Below are 22,222 nucleotides of genomic sequence, written 5' to 3'. Positions count from 1 at the left end.
TGTCACCCATTTATAAATGGGAAAACAGATTCAGTTGACAGTAAATCTCATGTGATATGTGTATTTTGGTTTTACACAATATACAAATCAACTGTACTTTTCCTGAAATAATCTTTTTTTTCAGATAACATAAATTACAAAACAAATGTTGATGAAGACATATGTTGACATGTTGCTATTATGGTTGTTTCTTGCAGTTAATTTCCAGTCTGTAGTCCTTGGTTGGTATGATTAGGGTTTTGGTGATATTGCACATTTTATTTTGTGTCGTAAAAATACAAAGGGACTATGGTAGCTTAAGCTAGCGTTTAAGGTAGGCAAGTTTGATGTAAATCCAACCCTACCTTCATATGGGGCGTGACAGATGTCACCCAACTCTCAAGGCTTGATTATTTCAAATTGATGTATTGATGAATGTCCATCATATTAAAAATCACTAAATACATGTTTACCTGTGTTACTATTGCAATTCGTCTCTGGCCCAATGGACCATTTCATGTAGTAGGTTGCCATGATGTATGTTAATTGTTAGATGCACGAGGTAAATGAGTTAATCCCAGTGTCCAGACCACTACATAGGTTCAATCATTTTGCAGACCCTTGGTTTGTACATCTACAGATCACTGGCTCGAGCTTCCATTCAAAATGACAAACATGAATAAAAGTGTCAATAATGGGCATCACACTAATGTGGGTTGCAAACGTTTGCACTTGTCAAGGATTCATCACCATGTAAACACCGCACCCTCAGTCACTCAGGGTACCAATTGGGATTTTGAAAATGTTTTCGACATGGGCATGTTTACTTTTAGGAGTGTGTCTGTGCCAGAGTCCACCCCACTAAATCGGCCTGGATGGTACCTTCCAGGAAGTACCGTGCAATGTGTAATATTTGGTATCTTTTTTTTTGTTCATTCAAGGACAACTAAGAACAACCAAACACGTGCAAAAAAAATGTTAGACTGATAACGCTTCAGTCAACTGTAACGACTGTGTTAAGGGCCCAGAAGAAGTTAAATACCGGTTCCCGCTGAGCCGCTAGCTATCCCGCCGATCATGCTGGACTGGTTCGGTCTGTGTGCCGTTAGCCTGTTGATTAGTCTTCTAACCGCAGCTGGCTACGTGTTGTACTCGGGTCTGCTCTCAGACGTAACCGTCCTGACTGGTTCTCCTCCCTTGAAGAAGATTACGTTCGTCTACAAATTCAAAAAAGGGCCATACCAAAACTGCTGGCAACTTTTCAAGGAGTCTCTCAGTATTGGACCAAAGCTTGCATGTGTCGGAGTGTTTTATGATGACCCTAAGAAGGTAAATATTCATTCCACACCATTTACTGGAACATATGTTTCTTTCCCCCAGTGGTTTACTTCATTCACTCAATATTTTATCTTAAAAATAAGGCTGATTTTACGACGTAAAGTAAGTTGTTAAGTCGACCGCTAGATGGCGATAACTCCATTCTCCTAAAACCAGTGAGGTGACAGCTGGTGTTTAACATAATTTAATTTATCCAGTGAAATAAATAGTCAGTTTAGTCATATTTAGACATCCTGTCAGTCTTTTTTAGACTTTTAGCATTGACTGATATTTGTGTTTTCTCGAACACTATCATAATCAATGCCATGAAATATAATCCAAATTTTATATATATATATATATATATATATATATATATATATATATATATATATATATATATATATATATATATATAAACACTACTAGCATTATTAATAACATTATTCATGCAATCAACAAATGGTTGTTTAATTACATTTGTCAAGGTGCTGAAATGCATCCTAAAGTCTTTTAGCTAATTTCACAGTCAGAATGAGATCTGTTGAGTTTATCTGCTGGGCTTCTTTCAGAAATATCCTTGTGCTAATTAGTCATCAGTAGTTTCAGTCAAATTCCTGCTGATGTGATGTATGTGTTTTGACTGGTGTACGGTTTGTGACGTGTTGTATGATGAAGGTTCACAACGCAAATCAGCCACTAGGGAGTCTACTACAGCTGTGAAGTGTTATAGTGTATTTATTAATCATCAAACGTATTCCATGAAACAACTTCCCGTGTGGGTTGTATTTGATTTACTATATCTATCTATCTATCGATCGATCGATCGATAGATAATACGTCAGGTCTCTTTGTGAGATGTTTTCCTACATTCTGAACCTGTGTGAACTCCATCCATCCCAAAATCTCAGTGTCTATAAGCAGCAGGAAATATTATCTGCTGGATCTGTTTTCCCAATGCATGAATCTTGCTTACTCCCTGGGGTCTCCAAAATCATGCAGTGCTAGCTCCCACTTTCTGAAGAGAAGCCAGCTTGAGTTGTATTTTCAAAAGGCACTGCCCAAACAGAACGAGAAGGAATGAGACGAGGAGTAACTTGAAGTACTTAAACAGTTTGATGCGCTGTGGAGGGTCTGGAGGTTCAGGTAACAGACGGGGATCTGTAGAAAATACTATATCCGAATGTAAAACACTGTGGGTGAGCTGGCGGTCACACCCGCAGCGAACTGCAGAACTCTTTATGACCTCCGTGAGAGAATGCGATAGAAAGCAGAGCCATAGATGAGATCAGATATCTTCAAGATGTATTGGATAATCTGTTATTAAAGCAAACTAAACAATAATTTAATTAATAATCATACAATAATAGTTTTCATAGATAATTATATAAAGCCTTGCTTCTGCTATTGATCCTACTATTATTGATGTAAATTGTCTGGACAAAAAAATAGAAACATCAGTACAGTACAATACCACTTAATGCACCACAGAATGCAGCCTCCAATATGACCCTAAAGTTGAACTGACTCCTCTCTAAATTAGTTTCAACAAAAACTGAGCGTTAAAACCTTCAGGAAGCTAGGATTTATTGTCTTGTTGTAGTATTAAACATTGGATCCTGAATTAAATTGACCTGGTGGGAAAAGTATTTTACTGTGTTTGACAACAAGCTAAGCTTTCAACCAAATGGACATACACATGTCAAATCAGGTCCAACAACGTATACTTCTTAAGAAAATGTTACTCTTTGAATGTGCACTGCAATTAGGACTCGGTTCTATATAAATTTCTCTGCATCTGTTCTATCCTACTGTATTGTGCACTTGGTTTGGGAGGCTAAATCTGACCAACAAGAAAAGACTTCACCGGCTTGTCAAAGTGGCCAGCAGAGTTAGGATAGGATGGATATATATTTGTTTCATTCCAAGGAAAATGTGGTTGTGGCAACAACAACCAGAGTTACAAATTAACAAAAAAAGTTATTGGGGTGAGTCAGCTGTAGCTTTTTGACCTCTACTATCGGCAGGTCCTCAGAAAGGGCCAGACCACATTGGACTGTCCTGATGATTCTCTGCAGAGGGAGTGTGAGTTACTACCTTCAGGCCGTAGATAAAGAGTTCCTGTTCAGAGGACAAAACTATGCAAAGTATATTTTGTTTGCACAGTAGTTAGGTGCCTGCATTTGTATGTGTTATCTCGTCTCTGTACCGTTTGTCCCTGTGATTTGTCCAGTTGTGTTATGTGATTATGTTTTTATAAAGACTGTGTTTGTATACCTTGCTGCAACCACACTCCTCTCAGTGGGATAATAAAGTTTGACTAGTTTTTACAGTTACAAATTGGCAGCTCTAGCTGAGTGGAAGGATGAATCAGCGTGGTGGTTGGCCACTATTAGTGCTTCTTTCTTCCCATGTTACATACTTGTATTTTAGTAGAAATATTGCAGAAGGAAGAGCTAATAGTCAGGACCAAAACATTGTTGACTATGCTGTTGTATCTCACAGTGAATTTGTCAGAATAAATTTGACTCAAATTGAAAAAAAAGTACATATGTACAAAAATAACATTTGATCCCAGTCAAAATAGTCTGCGTCAGACTTAATAATTCAGAGTATGTTTTCGTTAGTGTTCATATTTAACTCTACACGATGATATAGTTACTAGAATCAGATTGAAATCTATATAGAAATAGATTCAATTCTATATAGACTTAAATTGAACTATAAATATCATTCTATATAGGATGGTTTTCAACTCTCTTCCATCCATTAACTGTCATGAAAACAGGGCTTAAGGAACCGTAATGGGCGTGGTCGCGCTATTTTACTCCGATAGATTTTATTCTGAATATTTGCTCTTACTCTCCTTGGCTACAGCTTGTAATTGCACTCCAAAATGATGAAATATTACTACTTTTAGAGGCAAATAATAGTTACTCTGGAAAAATTACTACAAAAAATTGCTCAGTCTAACTAACATGTGTATGTATTGTCTGTCTCTGAAATATGCTGATATCTGCACTGCATCTTTCAACAGTATTGACTTAAGTGGCGCTCCTTGCTGTAGCGTGATGCACAACAACCTGATGGTATGCAAACAGAGTTCAGGACTCTGCTCCTCCGCTCTGCTTCAAAAACACTTTTGTTATGCTCATCCTCTTTTTTTTTTCCCAAGCTGGCAATTAAGCTAGCAATGGGTCCTAGTTCCTCTGCAGTCACAGCCAAGTCCTGATCTAAGTTAAAGTAATTGGCGTAATGATCTCAGCTCATTAGCGTCGGAGCCTCACGATGCCATTCAGTGCCGGCGTCCCAGAGAGTGCTCTCAGATCGGAGGACTGGTATTTGGAGTCTAAATAGTGAGATACTGTCCATTGATATTTGAAGTGAGAAAGATTTTTCTAAAAGTGCAGCTGACAGAGCATAAGTGTCAGCGTGGCTAGTCTCATCCTCTGTTCTCAGTTCTCCTCACTTTTACCTCCTTTAATCACTTCCACCGGAGAAACAAAAAGACCTCAACAAGGACTGTAGTTGGTCTTCAGATGGTTGCCATGGATACGGGGCTGGAGCAGCTCTGTCTGTGCCTTCAAACGGCGAACAGATATTCTGGGCCCCGCTCACTAAACACCTCTCCACTGCCAGCCTCTTCACAGTTTCAAAGCCGGGGGGGTTTCTGACCCAGTGCTCCCACTTCACCTCTACCCGAGAGCTCTCTTCCCCCCCTTTTGCGTTCAACTGTGACAAGCATCAGAGGGCGACATCGTGGGTGGATCGTGGAGTTTTCTGTCAAACTTTATATTCCAAGTAAGCGATCGGGTCAGGGTTTGCAGTCCTTGAGACATAGTGTCTAAATAAAAAGCTGTGTGACAAGTGGCATGGTGGTGGAATGATATGTGTGTCTGCCCGACCCATGTTTTGGGTCACAATACCATGACAGCTATGGGTTTGGCTGCTTAAAGCAGGGCCCGGTCAGGAAATATGTATCTGTCCGAACGTTAGACTTTGCGGTGAATGATGAAATGGTGGAAAATCTCTTTTGATAATGTTCAGAAAGTGAAATGTAAGCCTCTCTAAATGCGAGTGTGGTACTTTGTATGTTGGTGCAGATGGTTTTCCTTTCTCACTTTGTAAAAAATACCAAAGTCAAGTCAGCCAATGCTCAACTGAGACACAGCCGTTGTTCCTTTAGTTGAATTTCGGAAACTTTTTGCTTCAGATGTGCTGTCAGGGTATTGAAGAAACCTCAAAAGACAGCACACTTGTGTCTTGATGAGTGCAGAGTAGCAAAACAAAGATTGGGGACGGAGGCTTGTGCTTCTTGCGCTGCTTCTTTGATCTGGACGAGCCCTGTGATGATTAATGGATCCACTTGGCGCCGATTCCCCACTGTTAGTCCCCAAAACATCCAAAGTGTCAAAAATATCCTCATGTGTAAAGTTTCCCAAATGCACTTTTACTTACACACACACACACATATATATATATATATATATATATATATATATATATATATATATATATATATATATATATATATATATATATTTATTTATTTATTTATTTTAGTGTGTCAGCTAAGACATGAACTCATGTTGATGCATTAGATTTTTATTTGGCCTGCTCTACTGAGAACCTGATTCTTCTTTTGACTTGAGGAACTATTAATTTAGAGTGGTGACTAGATTTATTTAGGGATTATGGACATTTGATGAAGCTCATATCTTTTTCTGTGTGTCTTTATTGAATATGTCCTTCATATCTCCACTGACCATTGAAAGCACAATATGGCACAAAGCCATATTGTGCTTTTGATGAAGTTTCATCCTTGAGTATCATTCATGAGGACGTGTGTTTGTTGCTTCATGCATGACAACAATACCAACTCATGACTCATGGAAGTATAAATCTATAATTTACACCAATGGCAAGAGAAAGCAATGCTTAGGAACTGGCCACGGACTGAATGTGTTTATTTCCCTGACAATTTGACTGGAACTAAAGATTATTTTTCTGCTAGTAGAGCTGCAAAATGAAAAAGAGTGTTTGGGTATTTGTTACTTAAAAATAACTCAAACCAATTCAATCAATCAGTAGTAAAATTTCAGTGAAATACTTTTAGTAGAATAACCCGGCTAATGGATTATTTATCCATTATGATTGTAGTATAGATTCAAAATGGATAATGTTTTCGCAGAATTAACCGCAGAATTATTTAAATTCACAAAATCAGTCTAGTAGCTAAGTTTGCTCCTACACCATATTATGAACAATACTCACAATAAGTTACTCTGTTCATCTGCGGATACCAAACACATCTTGGATCGGATGCATGCATATCTCTCGCATCTTGCAGTATTTCTGTGTGTGTGCGTGTGTTTTAAACTTTGAATGTGCTGTAGTGTGTGCGTGATTAGCCTGGTCCGCATTGCACAGGGAATTCCACACTTCCACCCTTGACTGGCCTTGCGTGTGGAGGAATAGAGGAGAAAAATAGACATTCTCAGACACAGTGGCTGTGCTAGAAGCGTAGCATTGATAGGTTTATGGACAAATTGGACAATTCCATCTTATTTATTACATGAGCCTTTGGCGGATCTCAGCTCAGCACAGTGGGGAGAAAGTCTTGGATGTCCCAGGAGCATTCATTTGTAAAGAGTGTCTCCCTTTTCTTCTTTTTTTTTAATGGGCACCAGGGTGCTCGGAATGGAGCAATGAGCAATAATTGCTGCACTGCCAAATGGTCCAATTAGCACTCAGATTAATGAGAATAAATTCTCCTTAAATTTAGTACCTGGCTGATATCAAAAAATATATCCACATCACATTGTATGTTTTACATGCGATGTGCACTGCTCACACGACTATCTTGCATCACGACTCGCTAGTCTTCAGAAACTTTGGAAATGTTGACATTACTGCGGGTAAAATGACCCTTCAAAGTGTCCCCCTTTTTCTCAGGGAGATGCACTGGTGCAATTAGGTTATCCACAACAACATTAGCAAACATTAAGAATTGTTCTGAAAACAATAATCTGCCAGTGCTGCTGTTGTCATATTGGAGGCTCTGTGTAATTAATGCAGGAAGAATCACAATATTGAGGAGAATAGGTAAAATCCCGATAAGACTACAGCAGTTTTACTTTTTCTGTTAATATATAGCTATCCAAGTCTTTCAGTTTATTTTGTTTGTATATTCTCATTTTGATCAACTTTTTATATATGTTTTCATTTTTTTCTTGTTTCTAGGTGCCGGGTCCACAGTGTCGCTGTGCTCTCGGCAGTATTCTCAGCGAGGGAGAAAACAAGGCAGATGAGGAACTTTTAAAGAGCTATGAGAAGTCTGGCTTCAAAGTCTGTTCCTTTCCTGAAGTCACACACGTGGTCACCACCTCGTTCCCCCACAGGACGATTTTCTCTGTGCTCCTGGGAATAAGAAGAGTTTACCCACAGCTTGAGTACTACATCAAGGTATTGTGCAGGGGCTTTTGGCTCTTTTCTACTCATCCCTATCACTTGATTTTTGTTTTCCATCACCTAATGTGTTTATAAGAAAAGGCAAGTGCTCCATTTAGGAAAATATGATAACTGTAAAAAAAAAAAAAAAAAAAGGAAATTTACATGAACATGCTGTAAGTGTTTCTATTTTGACTGAGTAAGGACGATTTAAAAAAAAAAAAATGTGCAAAGCAGCTAGCTGCATAGAAAACCATTATGAGCCATTCAATGCCTGTATGCTAATTTTAGGAATCGGACAACCGGAAAGGAAACGTGAGATGTGTGTGTTTATGATAGGATGAATCATTGCTAACAACGGTGAGCTTACGTGAAAGAAATGATCAGTATCTAACCCAGTGATCGGCACGTGTACATCTGAGTCATACTGTGTGTTTTCAGGCAGCTGTGTTTCGTTGAAAGCTGAACATGTCGAATGCTTTTTTTTCACATCGCCTGAAGTGTCGGGAGGTGTCAGGTAGTGCAGCAGGAAGAGATGTATGTTCGGAGAGGAGACGGAGGCGTGGAGAGAACTTTAAGACAGAGCAAGAGAGAGAAGGAGAACAATTTGAGCTCCTTTTCAGCACTTTTTGATGAATGATCTCGCTGAGGGCCGCTTGAGGGATGCTGGGAAAGTGAGTCATTGTGTTGAGCCAGGAGTTTAGTGGATGTGGTTTAATTATGCAGTGTGCTGAAGCAGGTGGCAACACCACAGGTTGCCTCAATCACTCTGCTGCTGCTACTGCTGCTGCTGCTGCTGGAGGAATGTGTCTGTGCGTCCTGACTGGCTGCCTCTACCATCTGTTTGGACGCTGTTTAAATCCGGCTCTGCTCCACTGACTCTTAGCCTGTCAAAGGGGTCAGCTTCACAGCCATTAAAGTGGTAACTGGTCTCCTTTATTAGCTCTATTATATTGCTACATATCATTTACTGTGTTTTATCAACACTCACTGGCTGTAGTCATTTGTAGTTGTTTAGCTCCATATCATTGGAGGTACTATTGCATTTTATAATTAATGAGTCCTCCCATTAAATCTGTGACATAAATTGATACTTATGGAATCAGACAGAAGAATAACAGCTACTACAGTATGATGGCCACTTACTCAACTTCCATGAAATTATATTGGTTTTCTTCAAATATATTAATTTGCCAGTTTATTCAGTACAGCTAAAATAATACAGTCCAATAGAAATAATATATATATATATATATATATATATATATATATATATATATATATATATATATATATATATATATATATATATATATATATATATATTAGTTTATATATTAGTTTAAAAAAATCACATTGGTTTTGTTGAAAATGTTTCTTAGAAATCCTGCTGGTGTAGTTGGGGTGGATAAAATATGCAACGGCGCCACGAAAAGCCTTAAAACTGAACTCTTCACTCGACTCTTAACTTAAATACTCTCAACAAAACTGAACTCTATAACCTTCATGAGGGAAGAATTGGTTGCAGGCTGTTTGTTAGACTGCCTTAGTTTAAGCTAGATGTTGCAAACTATGAATTAAGCGTACAGTATATGTGTTAACTGCAGTAAACACATATACTGTGGATTGCTGTTTCTTTGTATCGCCCCTCCATCTGTTATTGATGTGCAACTTTCATATTGACCTGTTACGAAAGAAGGTACAATAATATGGAACAACATATGACAAGTGATCTGTCTGTCTGGATAGCTGGATATTATGTGAATTCATTAGACAGCACATATCATGTTTAGAGGCTCAGGAAATCTGTTTCACTTAAAATGTATGTAACATGACATCTATTGGTGTAAATCGTAGGTTGGGCAGTTACAACTTTAATCTTTCTTTTCTGGCTCTATAGTACATTTGTCATATTGTGTTATTAAAATAGAGCCATGTGGTTATTTGAATAATACAATCTTGAGAGTGAGTTCAAGAAAGATGTCACGGTGAAATGAAGTCAGTCTTACTTCTTGTAATATTCAAACTCCTGGAGACTCTCTTATATTACAGTATTCACCCGGAGTGCACCTGCACACAGATAACCTGGTCTTCTGTGAGAGCCGGCATTGCCGGATGAAGTCTAATTGAATCCTTATGTTACTGAACACACTCAGAACAATAGTCAGAGAGGGACAGACATATACACTGCCTGGCCAAAAAGTCGCCCCCAAAAAAAAGGTCAAATGGGCAATGTCACAAGATTTTTTCCATCAAGTGTTGTATTAATTTCTCACCAAGATCTTGTATTGATGATGGTAGAGTCTGACCGCTGTGCAAAGCCTTGTCCAGCACATCCCAAAGATTCTCAATGGGGTATAGGTCTGGACTCCATGTGTGAACATGAGGTCTCATGCTCCCTGAACCACTCTTTCACAATTTGAGGTCGATGAATCCTGGCATTGTCATCTTGGAATATGCCCGTGCCATCAGGGAAGAAAAAATCCATTGACAGAATAACCTGGTCATTGCTGAACCTGGTTGTTGCTGAACCTAGACCTGAGCAACTGCAGCAACCCCAGATCATAGCATTGCCCCCACAGGCTTGTACAGTAGTAGTTAAATCCAGGTGATGACTTTTTTGGCCAGGCAGTGTATTTTGTCATGCAAATCCAGGCGTTTCTCTGTCATCAAACTAACTAAACCAACTTTCCATTCAGAAATTGTTAGAGCATTTAAAGGTGCTACATTAATTACCTGTATTGTCATGCTCCTTTATAAATTTTACAACCTATTGTATCATATTTGAAATGCATATGTGCAGCAAACGCCCAGTAAACATTCAAAATACATTATGAAACACTACAACATTTAACTTTATTATGAGTAGTTCATTCCTGTCTCAAATTCAAAAACAGTATTGAAACTAAAACATGGCTCACCTTTAACAGAAGCGGCATAAACGGCTCTAAATGGATTCATTTCTGTGAATAAAGCATGCTTGTTGATGTTGTTGACACTTTGAATATCCCAAGTGGTGAGACCTTTTCAAACAAGCTCATCAGCATTTAGCATGCCTGGCTTGTCATGGAAGAATAATTTCTGTCTGTCAGACACTTTGAGTTGCTGGCCCACAGTTGGGCCTGATATTTGCCAAGTCGGACCATCGATTGGCCCCTGTGTTTTTCTTCTGTGCCTTGGCTCTTTATTGGTGGGCTACATCACAGACGCCTTGGCATCTTGAGATTTGATTTAAGCATGGTGGCCAGGTCTTCAGACTGGATTGGGGACTGGAGTGGGAAAATAATATTGCTGACATTCACTGAGATCTGAAGGTTTGTGAAAGACAGACGATGGAACATTTGTTCGCTTCAGGGCACTGAAGTTTCTTGCCAGCACCGAGGTTATGGGCTGAATATAAAGTACGATTTTCTTTGTTCCCTAAAAAATGACCGTTTTTAGTAACTGACACACATGGTGTGACAGTGATCACCAAGTCTTCCTCAGCACAATGGAGATTAAAGCCTCACTTTTGGGACACAAGGGGCTGCCTCTCTCAATTCTTATTAGTGTTGTCCACATGGGGCGAGAGTGATGCAAAGCAGTGCACAGATGCTAGTCCGCAGGGCCTGTTAAACATGCAGACTTTGAGCAAAAGGTGATGTGTATTCAGAAAGGTCAGAAAAGGTTATGTGCTGGGCAAAGTAAAATGGGGGCAGCAGCATATGGTGAAAGATTTAGGGTCTGGTTTATATCTAATTGTAATTCTGGGAGTGTCTTGAAAATATTCTTATCAGGAAGAAAAAAGAACATAAAACAATTTATTCTCAGCAGTAAAAAATGGCTATTATGGGGAGAAATTGAAGTAAAATCCAAAGTCGATAAGGATGCTTTGCATGTAGAACCTTGTATCTGAGTATTCAGAAGTTGTACATGTCTTGTGTTTGTTTCAGCTGTAACTCATGACATTGAAGGGCGATATATACTCTTGCAACTACAACTGCGGCTGGCCACGCAGTTGCATCGTCAGACTCGTTTTGGTTTATATTTCCCGTGCGTTTTCCATACGCCAGAACACTAGGTGGCGCAACGACCGTTTAGAGTCGACCTGCACACCGGCGATCACCGATATCTCCCATAAAGAATTTACCGCCATCTGCGTGTCCTTATAATCATATTTTCGGACCTCTTCAGCCAAACGTTCTTCAACGGGATCCATTGTTTGTGTTTCTGCTATGGCTTTTAAAAATAGCGGTATTATGCTATGAAACCGGAAATGCGAGACTCAGAAAGGATGTGGTTAGCAGACCAATCACAATCTTGCGGGCTGCGAACGGCTTGCGTAGTTTTGATGGATAGTCAGAAATTTTGGGTGACGCACGCAAAATGGCTGATGGGACTACGTAACAGGGCCCTTGCGTGTCTTGCGTGCTTGCATCTCTGCGTAAAACCCGAGTATAAATCAGCCTTAATGAGGTGCAGGGTCCAAGCCATGTGGTTAAGGTTCGAAAACTATTAATTTGTATGAATGTATACATTTCCATCTGCAAAATCAATTACTTCTATTAAAATGTGATATTGAATTGAACCTCTTTTTAAGTTTTTAAAAGTACCATGCGCCATTGTAGAATTTACCTAATTAGCTTTTTTGTTTTCTGTCAGTTAAATTTGACATATTTACAATATCATAAAAATCATTAAGATTCATCTAGCAAGAGTCAGTACTGTTACTATTAAAGGTATGAGCTAGTTTACTCCAAAACGTTAAAACGCATGAGCCCCTCACTCTATCTATAATTTCTATAAATGTTTGTGTATATCACACCTGTTAAATATCCTAAGCCGTTTGTCTAATTCCCTCCTATTGTCTTGTAATCACAAACGGCAGGCATTGGTTGGATTTAAAACTATGTGAAATTACTAAGAAGTTTTCTATAATGAAAATAATTGCGTAATTACTTTGTGTGCAAAATAAAAAAGGGTTAAGTTTAAGACCTCGGACATTCGATTAGCAGATGTTACTTCTTCCGACAATGAGAAAACATTAGCGGAAATAGAATCGATACTTCTGGTATGTGGTTATAATTTTAACCGAATAATTATAATAATGTACAAAACACTTGGGCCTCTTTCATCAAGTATGTGGCATCACGATCCTGCGAGCCAACTCTTCCCACGGGACGCTCTGTGGAGTTTGCCCATCAAATGTTCAAACATGGCTTTAATCCTCCAGCAGCTGGGAATCTACTGTTGGTGTTAAATGTCACATCTACATATGATTGATCTGATCCAAACTTTATCCTCTGTTGCACTGTCACTCTGAATCAAGATTAGGCAGGGTGGCATTACAGTTTAAGAAGGCTAGTTATTTTTAGATATGGGACAAATTGTTTTGTGCTCACGGCCATTTTATCAATCACTTAGGATGTGAAGATCGAGCAAATGCGTAGTAGATGCATGCGGGCTACTTTGATGTTGTCAGTCTGGGATTGTGTTGTTAAATGTTCTCCCTGCAGAGACAGTGAACATATGCCAAATAAAGTGACCAGTAAAGACCTGTAAATAACAACTATTGTAGTCTTTTGACTCCAGTCCTTCCATCCTATTAAATGCTCGCTGCATTAGGACTACCCAAATCCTTAAGTAAAATGTTCAGAATTTTTTTTAAATGTTAAAAACTGGGTGGAATAAAATAGAAATGTATTTTCTGCATTCAAAAACAAACTGGACATACTTTAAAAACACTCCATAATTTTTAAACCTGCTGCTGACATTTTTGTGATTGGATGATTTACCAAAGTAAAGTCTAAAAGTCTTTCACAAATTGTAGTTTTAGCTCTATTAGGTCTACATATTGCATTCGTAAAGCTCTTTTCAACACCTGGGCTTTGTTATCATTCTCTTATGTCAGCTAAAACCTGCCAACAATTTGATCGTGTCTTTTGTTGAGACAGTCATGCAAATTAAATGAATTTGCTCCAGTGTCCTCAAGAGGGATTTTCTGAAAAGCAATCCGAGAGCCAATTTTGAACCATTCAAGTATGAGTCGAACCGCAGGGTGGGGGCACCTAACCAAGGTGCAGAGGGTTGGGACCTCACTGAGCTAACTAAAGAAAATGGAAAGATAAAAAAGAGGCTTAAGACTTAACTGCTTTATTCAGCTCAGTGACTTTCAAACAGTCCTTGTTCATTTGTCAGGGCTGAGTTAATCTGTGTAAAGAGTGTTGTTGCTTGAGTGACACCTGGATTGTTCTTACTAGCAGCGACTACTGTCATTCATTGTGCCTTCAGCCCCTTTGAACCACTTTTTCCCCCATCAGGGCTTTGACATGAAATGTAGACTATAAGGGGCTGCAGATATACTATGTTCCATTACCCCCTCCTCTATGTAAAACATTAGGACTGTCAGAAAAGAGTGTAGTACTGTTGAGGAAACACTATTGTGCTACTAAATAATCATGTGATAAAGCAAAGCAGAAACAAAAAGAAACACAACATTAATATGAGGGTTTGATTGGATATGGTGAGAGAAGTGAAGGGAGAGTAAATTGCTGGGGAGAAGATATCCGGCTAATGGAGTGGTATCCTCCATAATCTTATAAATTACTGTCATTAACATACTGCAGGAAGCGGTCACATGTCACCCTGAATTACACGTTCTTTGTTGCCACTGACTGCTAGTGTTGCCTTTGCAGCACTGCTTGATTCCAATGTTTAAGTAGCTAAGAAAAGCGCTAATACAGTGTCAGCAAATGGTAATTTTGATCCAAAGGTCACTGTTGTGCTCCATCAATTTTACACATTTGTATTTACTTGTTTAGGGGAGTACTGATGCATAAGGGAAGACGCACAAAATCAGATAAATTGTCCTATCTTGGACAATATCGCGATAAATCGTAGCTGTTGATTCTTCTTCTTAACTCTACATTTTTACTCAAATGTTATAAAAGCTGAATTTCTGTTAGTGGAGTACTCCGTTAGTACCAGTGGGAGTTCAAGTTTTGGCGACGGGTCAATTCCATTTTCTAGTTTCTGTTTTTCTCTGTGTTCAGAAAAACATCAATGCCCTGTGGGATGAGATGGAAGGTTTGGTCTTATGGTCATGTTATCTGTAAGAGAGACTGTCTATGTTCCCCGCAGCCACTGAAAGCTTGCCGTTATTATCAACAATCAGGTGACTATTACCTTTTGAAGTCATTTTAATATACTGCAGTTTGTAGTTGGTAGTGTCCCTGCAGCATTTAGCATCAACATATGTCTTGGTTTTCAATTTTAAAAAGCCTGTGTGAATACTCAAGCTTTGATTGTTTTGTTTTTTTGGACTACTTTTTTTTTCCTCTGTAACAAGTATTATGCAGGATGTATTTGCTGGAAGTCTTCCTCATATTATTTAATCATCCAGACTGCAATTATAACTCAAACATGCTTTAGCAAATATGACCAGAATGAACCTGAAATGACAACTGAGACACGGACACTTCTATAAACTCTTGTATTTCTATTAGCATTTATTATTAATAATAAACAATCTACTGAACGGCTAACCAGGCATTGGCCTAGTTTGGTATTGTTAATCACACACAGTTGTAAATGTTGAAAACATTGTGTGTCATTTGCGGTGTGTGTGCAGTGAACGCCTCAAGCCTTTTGACCATGGTTAGTATTCTATGAAACCATCAACCTCAAGCTTCACCGACACTGGAATGAGGAAAAGCCTTGAAATGAATTCAGATCGCCGTTGAGAATTGAGAAGAGTGCAGTATTCTAAAAGGAATAAGCCTTGTGCATTTAATACTGGGAGCCTGCTGATGCCATCTTTTATGCAGTATATTTGACTCTGGCTTCTTCTTCTTGTCTTGTGAAAACGTCAAGATTTTCTGCCTTTTCGTTAAAACAAACTTGCTTAAGTTCCAGCAGCAATATAGTTTTGTGAAGATGAAACAACTTTAAAAATATTCTAAATTCCCAGATTGCTTTTCAGATGCAAAAGTCATAAGATATACTACAATCTGTATGGTAACAATTAAAAGGGAAATTAGTTGCCTTAAACATATGCCGTGGTTTCCGCAGGATTCATTTAGACTATTTTGTGGAAATTTAGCTGAAAGAGGAAACACACTAAAGGACTTAAACAAATGCGTAATACTTAAAGGTCCCCTGTGGACTTTTCTTATATAAAAAAAGTGTATTTACAATTAGTGTTTAACAAAACACATGTTGTGTCCCTTGAGGTCGAACATATGCTTAAATGTTTCTTTCTTTCATAAAACTTTTTCAAAGCAGTATTTTGGATCTAGCATTGTGTGCATCCCTGTTCATCTGACAGCAGTCTTCAGCTGTGAAATAGTCAAACATTTAAAGGAATGTGTTTTGTGTCTCATGTGTCCTTATATGATGACATATATGATTAAAAGAAGTTGGGGACAGCTCCATAACACTACTCAAGGTCAAAAACGTTACAGAGAACTTTAAATGAGGACACATGTTTTCTCCCAGTCATAAATGTGCCCCTGACAAATGTCACACATGTCTCACAACAGCACTATACTGTAACTGACATTATCCTGCAGCTCAGAAGGCAGACTCTAGACTTGTATGCATATGCTTGAATACACTGGACCTGTGTATCTTAATACTCACATTATCATGGGGACATGGGGACATGTGGTCGTAGTGTCGTCACACTCTCAGATAACAGATCTCTTCAAACAAGCCACATAGGCAACTTAAACTTGTAATCTACTTTTATTTTAGGATGAGTTTTTCCATAATATTACCCTTCTATTGTTATCAATAATAATGAATGTGATTTAAATTACTTTTTTCATGCAATTTATTATTTGCTTTCACTGCCTAGTAGGTTGCAAATATCACACTGATCTGTGTCAGATCAATTTTTAAATCAATAGGCCCTTTTCACAGAAGCTTTTCTGACATGCCATATTGGGGTAAACACAGGTCAAAGTCATCAAATGAGTTATGGTCCCCTTCTGTTGAGTGTCATAATAATTCTAGTCAGCCAGCATCCACAATACCAGGAACACAGTCCCGCTAAATGGAACTGGGCCATAATGAATGTTATTATTCACGCTTGTGTTTACCCCACAGTGATATGTCAAAATTATTGCTGTGAAAATGACCTATTGATGGAAGGGTTACTGTATTGTTTTTGTATGCCTTTTTTATCAATATATTTTCATCTTTGGTTTTATTTTTTTCCGTAAAATTTGGAGGCGTGTTATCTGTCACTGATGTGTTTTGCTTATTTATGTCGTGTTTTGTCATGCTGATGGTTGAATAGAAATTGCTTGAGTGGTGGGTGTAGAGTTTCTATTTTTCTTGCTCACAAGGAAATGGTAAATTGTACTTAATGTACCTAAAAAAAAAAACAGCCCCATTTCCAAATGATGTGAATCCAGTACAATGGTTGGGAGCACTTATGTGCCACTTTGTCCCTCCAGCTGTCCTCTTCACTGCTGACAGCATGGTGTTCAGTTCCTTTTGCCTTTCTCCTCAGGAGACAAGGGGCCTTTGTTGAGGCGGAGGTGGTTGTTTGTATCTGCTCTGGACTGCAGAAGGATCATTTGTCAGCTTTTTTTCCTCTGAAATAAAAAACACCTCTGTGTTTCATTTATCTCCCCTTGGGCACCAGATCTGCTCAATTTTTCACTGTCTTTATCTCATCTCGTCTGACTCTTTCTCTCCAAGATACAGAAGGTGCAATGCCCCCTGGGATGTGGTGTCACTCCAAACTTAGCTTCTTTTAGACATCGTCAAGTGCTGGAAAATGTTAATAGTTTTGATTTATTACTGAAGTAATCTCTGTCACATTATTTCACCATATGCTACAGCAGATAACTCAGCCTTGGTCTGCACAGCTAAAGCACCTGAAAATGAATATGAGTATTGTTCATTACACATATGGCTAAAATTAGGGGTTTGAGCATAATGTTTTTAGAACATGAACTAAAATATATTTAAAACGTGATGAAATATTATAACTAGAAAAAACTCCATTGAGATTACTTTAACTTTTTTTATATGACGCTTTTGTTGCTTTGTTATTCTGCATACGTAGTATTTCCTCCACCTACTTCATTCCTGTGTTACTGCTGCACAAACCGTCTACCCTAATTAACATGGCCGTTGAGGTGTTTTCACCATCATCTGTAAAAGGGCAAACTCGTGTGGCAACTGAGGCCCGTTTGACAGACTGCTGCAGGGAGAGGTGGTTTCCACACGGGCACGTCGCAGTTTTGCTTTTCTTTGTTTCACACCGTTTGTGAGGTTTTAGACTGTTGCTCGGACAAAGCAAGAAAGTTGAATATGTATTTTTGAGAAGGTGTTGGGCATTTATTTAATTATTGTCCGACATTTGACACAGATTAAACTATCAATTTGATTAATTATAAAACATAGTCAACAGATTGATAATGAAGATGAACTGATTGAAACAAAACACCTTTTATTACACACAGGGGCCCAGGCCGGCATACTGCTATTGATAATGATTATACAACTTCTGATCATTAAAGGTATGATTTTGTGCTCATAAGAACCTGTTATTTGGTCTCATGAATAATATGGCATGCATTTGTGGGTGATCCTAAACCAAGCCACCAAAGGAAGGAAGATTCATGAACAATCATAGATATGATTCTTCCATAGCCACCTAAGAAAAGCAATTTATTTTTGTGTCTGTTTAGAGTTATTGGCTCCTCTACCAAGCCACCATTGCTAGTGTGTGCATACCGTAGGCAGACGTGACCCTCTGCAGTGCCAGAACTCTTTTCCTTGTTGAAATTACTCCTCCGGTGCACAGATGTATTCACTATATTTGTCACGTCGTCCCAGAATACCTCTTTATACACTGATACACTATTACTTTCCCCACCACTTTCAACTCCTTACGAGAGAGGAAATTACTCTTCTTCTGTCTCGTATACCGTAAAAGTCGGGTTACAAGCCGGTCCTACCTATGGTGGGTATCCCCGCTGTGGCAAGCTAGCACTGCTGCTAACTCCCTACGGCTGCTAGCTCCCTACGGCTGCTAGCTCCCTACGGCTGCTAGCTCCCTACGGCTGCTAGCTCCCTACTGCTGCGCCTGCCCGCGTCCCCGCTGTTGAGCCGGGGCTGCTCGCGCTACCTTTGGTGGTTGCCAGGGAGCTAGCGGAGAGTTAGCAGCAGCGCGGAAAGCTAGCAGAAGCGCGGAGAGCGAGCGGGACTTTTACGGTAATTGCTGCTCATTGGGGAAATTACAGTGAAACATATAAAAAAATCTACACTTAGTCTTATATTTTCTTGAAATTAATTCTCAATAAGATATGGAACTTGAAAAATTAAATACAAAAATGTTTAAAAAAAAGAGTGATATAAAAAAAGGGGATATTTATTATTTTAGGAAATCATATGAATTGACTGTACAATTCTGCATTTAGCTGTTTCAATGGACTCTAATAATGCAATAATACCCATTATTGCACCTGTTACCACATTAATTGTTACTTGCCTGTAATTACAATCAAAACCACAGGAAGCAGACTCCAATCAACAGACTTATATTACAAATCACTGTGGCCATAATACTATTTACTCTGATTACCTAACTTGATTTGATTAATTTGATTAGAATTACAAGCTAGATCAACAAAGAAATACAGTTTTAGAGCGCTAAAATATCCAAAATACATTTGCACAAGGGTCCCTTGCAGATGTTTTTTCCCGGGTGAGGAACCTGCAACGAGAGGCCACTAACGCATCCTCCACATCCTCTTCTTCATGTTGACATCCTTCACCAGTTCCCTCGGGACCTTCTGCAGAGGGGCCACAAATACACAGCATGAGGTGTTTTAAAGAGGTGTAAGTATGTGCACCTATTTGCGTGATGTTTTTGGTAATCCCCTATAAATGTCATTAATTTTGAATCCTTTGTTGATTCAGAATTTCCTTTATAAAGAAAGCACCATAACAACAAAGTGCATTAAATTGTAACATGTGAATTAGCTCAATGGCTAAGCTTTCTATAACCCATTAACTGAGCGTCCATGGTACCTTTGAATGGTTCCCAATGGAACGGCTTCGGCACAGATTGATGTGTGTTTGTAAAGCTTGAAAAGGGAATTATCAACTCCTGAATATCCTTCTGGAGACTAATGGGATAGGTTACTGCTGTTCTCCTCCATATTTTGAAACGCATTGAAGTTGATGGGCAGATTTGTCTTATTTGCCTGCTTGTAATTGATGCTTTTCCAGTCACGGTTTGTAACAGTTGACTTCAGTGATACAAGATGTCTGTCACTCGGTCACAAGCAAAAGGCAACATGAAGCAAAGAATTCAATCTGGCCTCCTTTTTATTTCTTCACATTTTGAACAATGTAGGTAAGGTGAGATCATGTTCTGTTGTCCCCTGTAATTTCCCATGTCTATTCCCGCAATAATGCTACAATGTAATAATGTTTTTATACCTGAGAAACATGATAATATTTTTCGTTCCAAATATATTGCCATTTCTATGCCGTGGAGGATGTGAAGACAGAAATGACCTTACAATGCTCTGGACTGCCTTAAGTGCTCCCCTGGTCTTCCAAGGCCCTGATACTGCAGGAGGAAAATACGGAGAAAATCAAACAAAAATCTATAACAACACTGTCCTCAATCCCCATACCCAATTACAAAAGTCCACTGTGCACAGTTTGTCTCAGCGATTCCACTGTGGGTCTAATTATTTGTCTGCCCTCTGTCTGAGGATTTCTGTCTATAAGACACAGAGAAACTGACCTCAGCGTATAGCAAGGCTCACTGGGTTCGGTTGTTGTTCAATTCCCCTCGCAGTGATGCTAAGTGATAAAGGACATCAGATATTTAGTGGCAAAGACTCCATGTGTGGGTGTACAAAACGTAAATGTATCTATTAATCTGTTAATCATTGAATTAATCAATTGAATGTTTGGTGTATGAAATGTCAGAAAATATTTAGTTTTGTTTTAACCATCACAATTTCCTAAAGCCTAACGCAACTCCCAAACTCTTGATCTCTCAGACCAACTCAAGAACATCATCAACATTTCATTTAGCTGACGCTTTTATCCAAAGCGACTTACAATAAGTGCATTCAACCATGAGTACAAACTCAGAACAACAAGAATCAAGCAAGTACAATTTATTTAAGAAAGCAAAACTACAAAGTGCTATAAGTAAGTGCTACCAAGGGCTACTTTCTTTATTTAAAAGTATAGTCGGAAAAGATGTGTTTTTAGTTTGCGGCAGAAGATGTAGAGACTTCCTGCTGTTCGATGTCAATGGGAAGCTTATTCCACGATTTAGGAGCCAGGACTGCAAATAGTCTTGACTTTGAGTGTTTTAGTTATTGGATAGCTGCAGCAGTCAAGTTGTGGTTGTTGAATGCCAAATAACTATCTGTTGGTTATGTTCTTGATTCATATTTAATGATAAATAAAAGTGTCTTCTTATAAAACAATTTCATTTTTATTAACTTCTCTAAAGCTCTAAGAACATGTAATGCTAAGAGCAACCTCTAGGAGAGTGAAACCTTTCACTGAATATGAATCCATTCATAAGCAATTAGCATTTAGCAATCCTTTATTCTTCGTTCACTTGTCTGGCCATCACTTTTGGTCTGAATAAGTGCAATAACACAGTTTTTCTTAATCATTAAGGGTTCTTTATTTAACATTGTGAACATCATTATAGCAGCAAACAACTATTTGCTTTAAGTAATGTCTGCTTTACTAGAGAATAGCTGTTAAGTCTGCCTGACAAGAGAATGAAGTCGCTCTACCTCTGTGTGTTGTTATCCGATTTTCTCCTTACTTTGTTTGTTGCTTTGCTTGGTGTACATGATTTTAATGCATGTTAGTGTGTGTGAGCATGCCCCCACGAGCTAGCTCACTGCTGTCACTCTGTACAGCTGTCCTATGTTTTGTCATGGAAGAGTAGCTCGCACTAAAACATTGTTAGCACTCTTAGCTGTGTTAGCACCGTTAGCTGTGAGCCGCTGGCTCCTCTCCACTGGGTTGAGAGCCGTTGACGGACATTCAGAATGCACTCGTATATTGTCATGAAAAGAATATTCAAAACTTTCATTTCTGTTTTTACAAGGACTTCATTTGAGGCGTGATTCATTTGAGTGGCTGTTCAATTGTTGGGTAAAAAACAATAAAACCTTGAAATTACAAAATCAGATCCAAGGTTGATGATTCATTCAGCTTTGAGTAGAAGCCTGAAGGGTTTTCTGAAAGAACACATCTGTTTTCATAAGTGAAGAAAACTAAAAGTATAAGTGCATGAGTCACAAATCCAAAAACAAGTTTGTGTGGACAGGAAAGTAATGTAAGCTGAACTAAATTAACACATTTACAAATGTAGATTGTACAAATTGAATCGGGACCTTTTTTTAGTTTTAACAAAAGAAGAGCATCAAAGGCAATGATAGGGCAAACAAATGGCATATATCCAAACTACAAGCAGGGTATCCAT

The 22,222-nt window shown here is 38.6% G+C and overlaps 1 protein-coding gene across 2 annotated transcripts in view; it reads left to right on the top strand.

The window, feature by feature from the left end:
* The first annotated feature begins 901 nt into the window (after positions 1-901).
* LOC137796455 (testis-expressed protein 264 homolog) overlaps positions 902-22,222 on the top strand; it is a 34,701-nt gene continuing 13,380 nt past the window's right edge. For both annotated transcript variants that reach the window (XM_068594392.1, XM_068594391.1), the window contains exons 1-2: positions 902-1,308; positions 7,540-7,761. In XM_068594392.1, coding sequence (XP_068450493.1) covers positions 1,057-1,308; positions 7,540-7,761 — 474 coding nt within the window. In that variant the 5' untranslated portion in view covers positions 902-1,056. The remainder of the gene's footprint in view (positions 1,309-7,539; positions 7,762-22,222) is intronic.

This window comes from Clinocottus analis, unplaced genomic scaffold (genome assembly GCF_023055335.1).
Source record: "Clinocottus analis isolate CAN_PGR_092001 unplaced genomic scaffold, fCliAna1.0.p SCAF_3, whole genome shotgun sequence".
Lineage (NCBI taxonomy): Eukaryota > Metazoa > Chordata > Actinopteri > Perciformes > Cottidae > Clinocottus > Clinocottus analis.
This window is presented reverse-complemented; position numbering and strand designations above follow the sequence as displayed.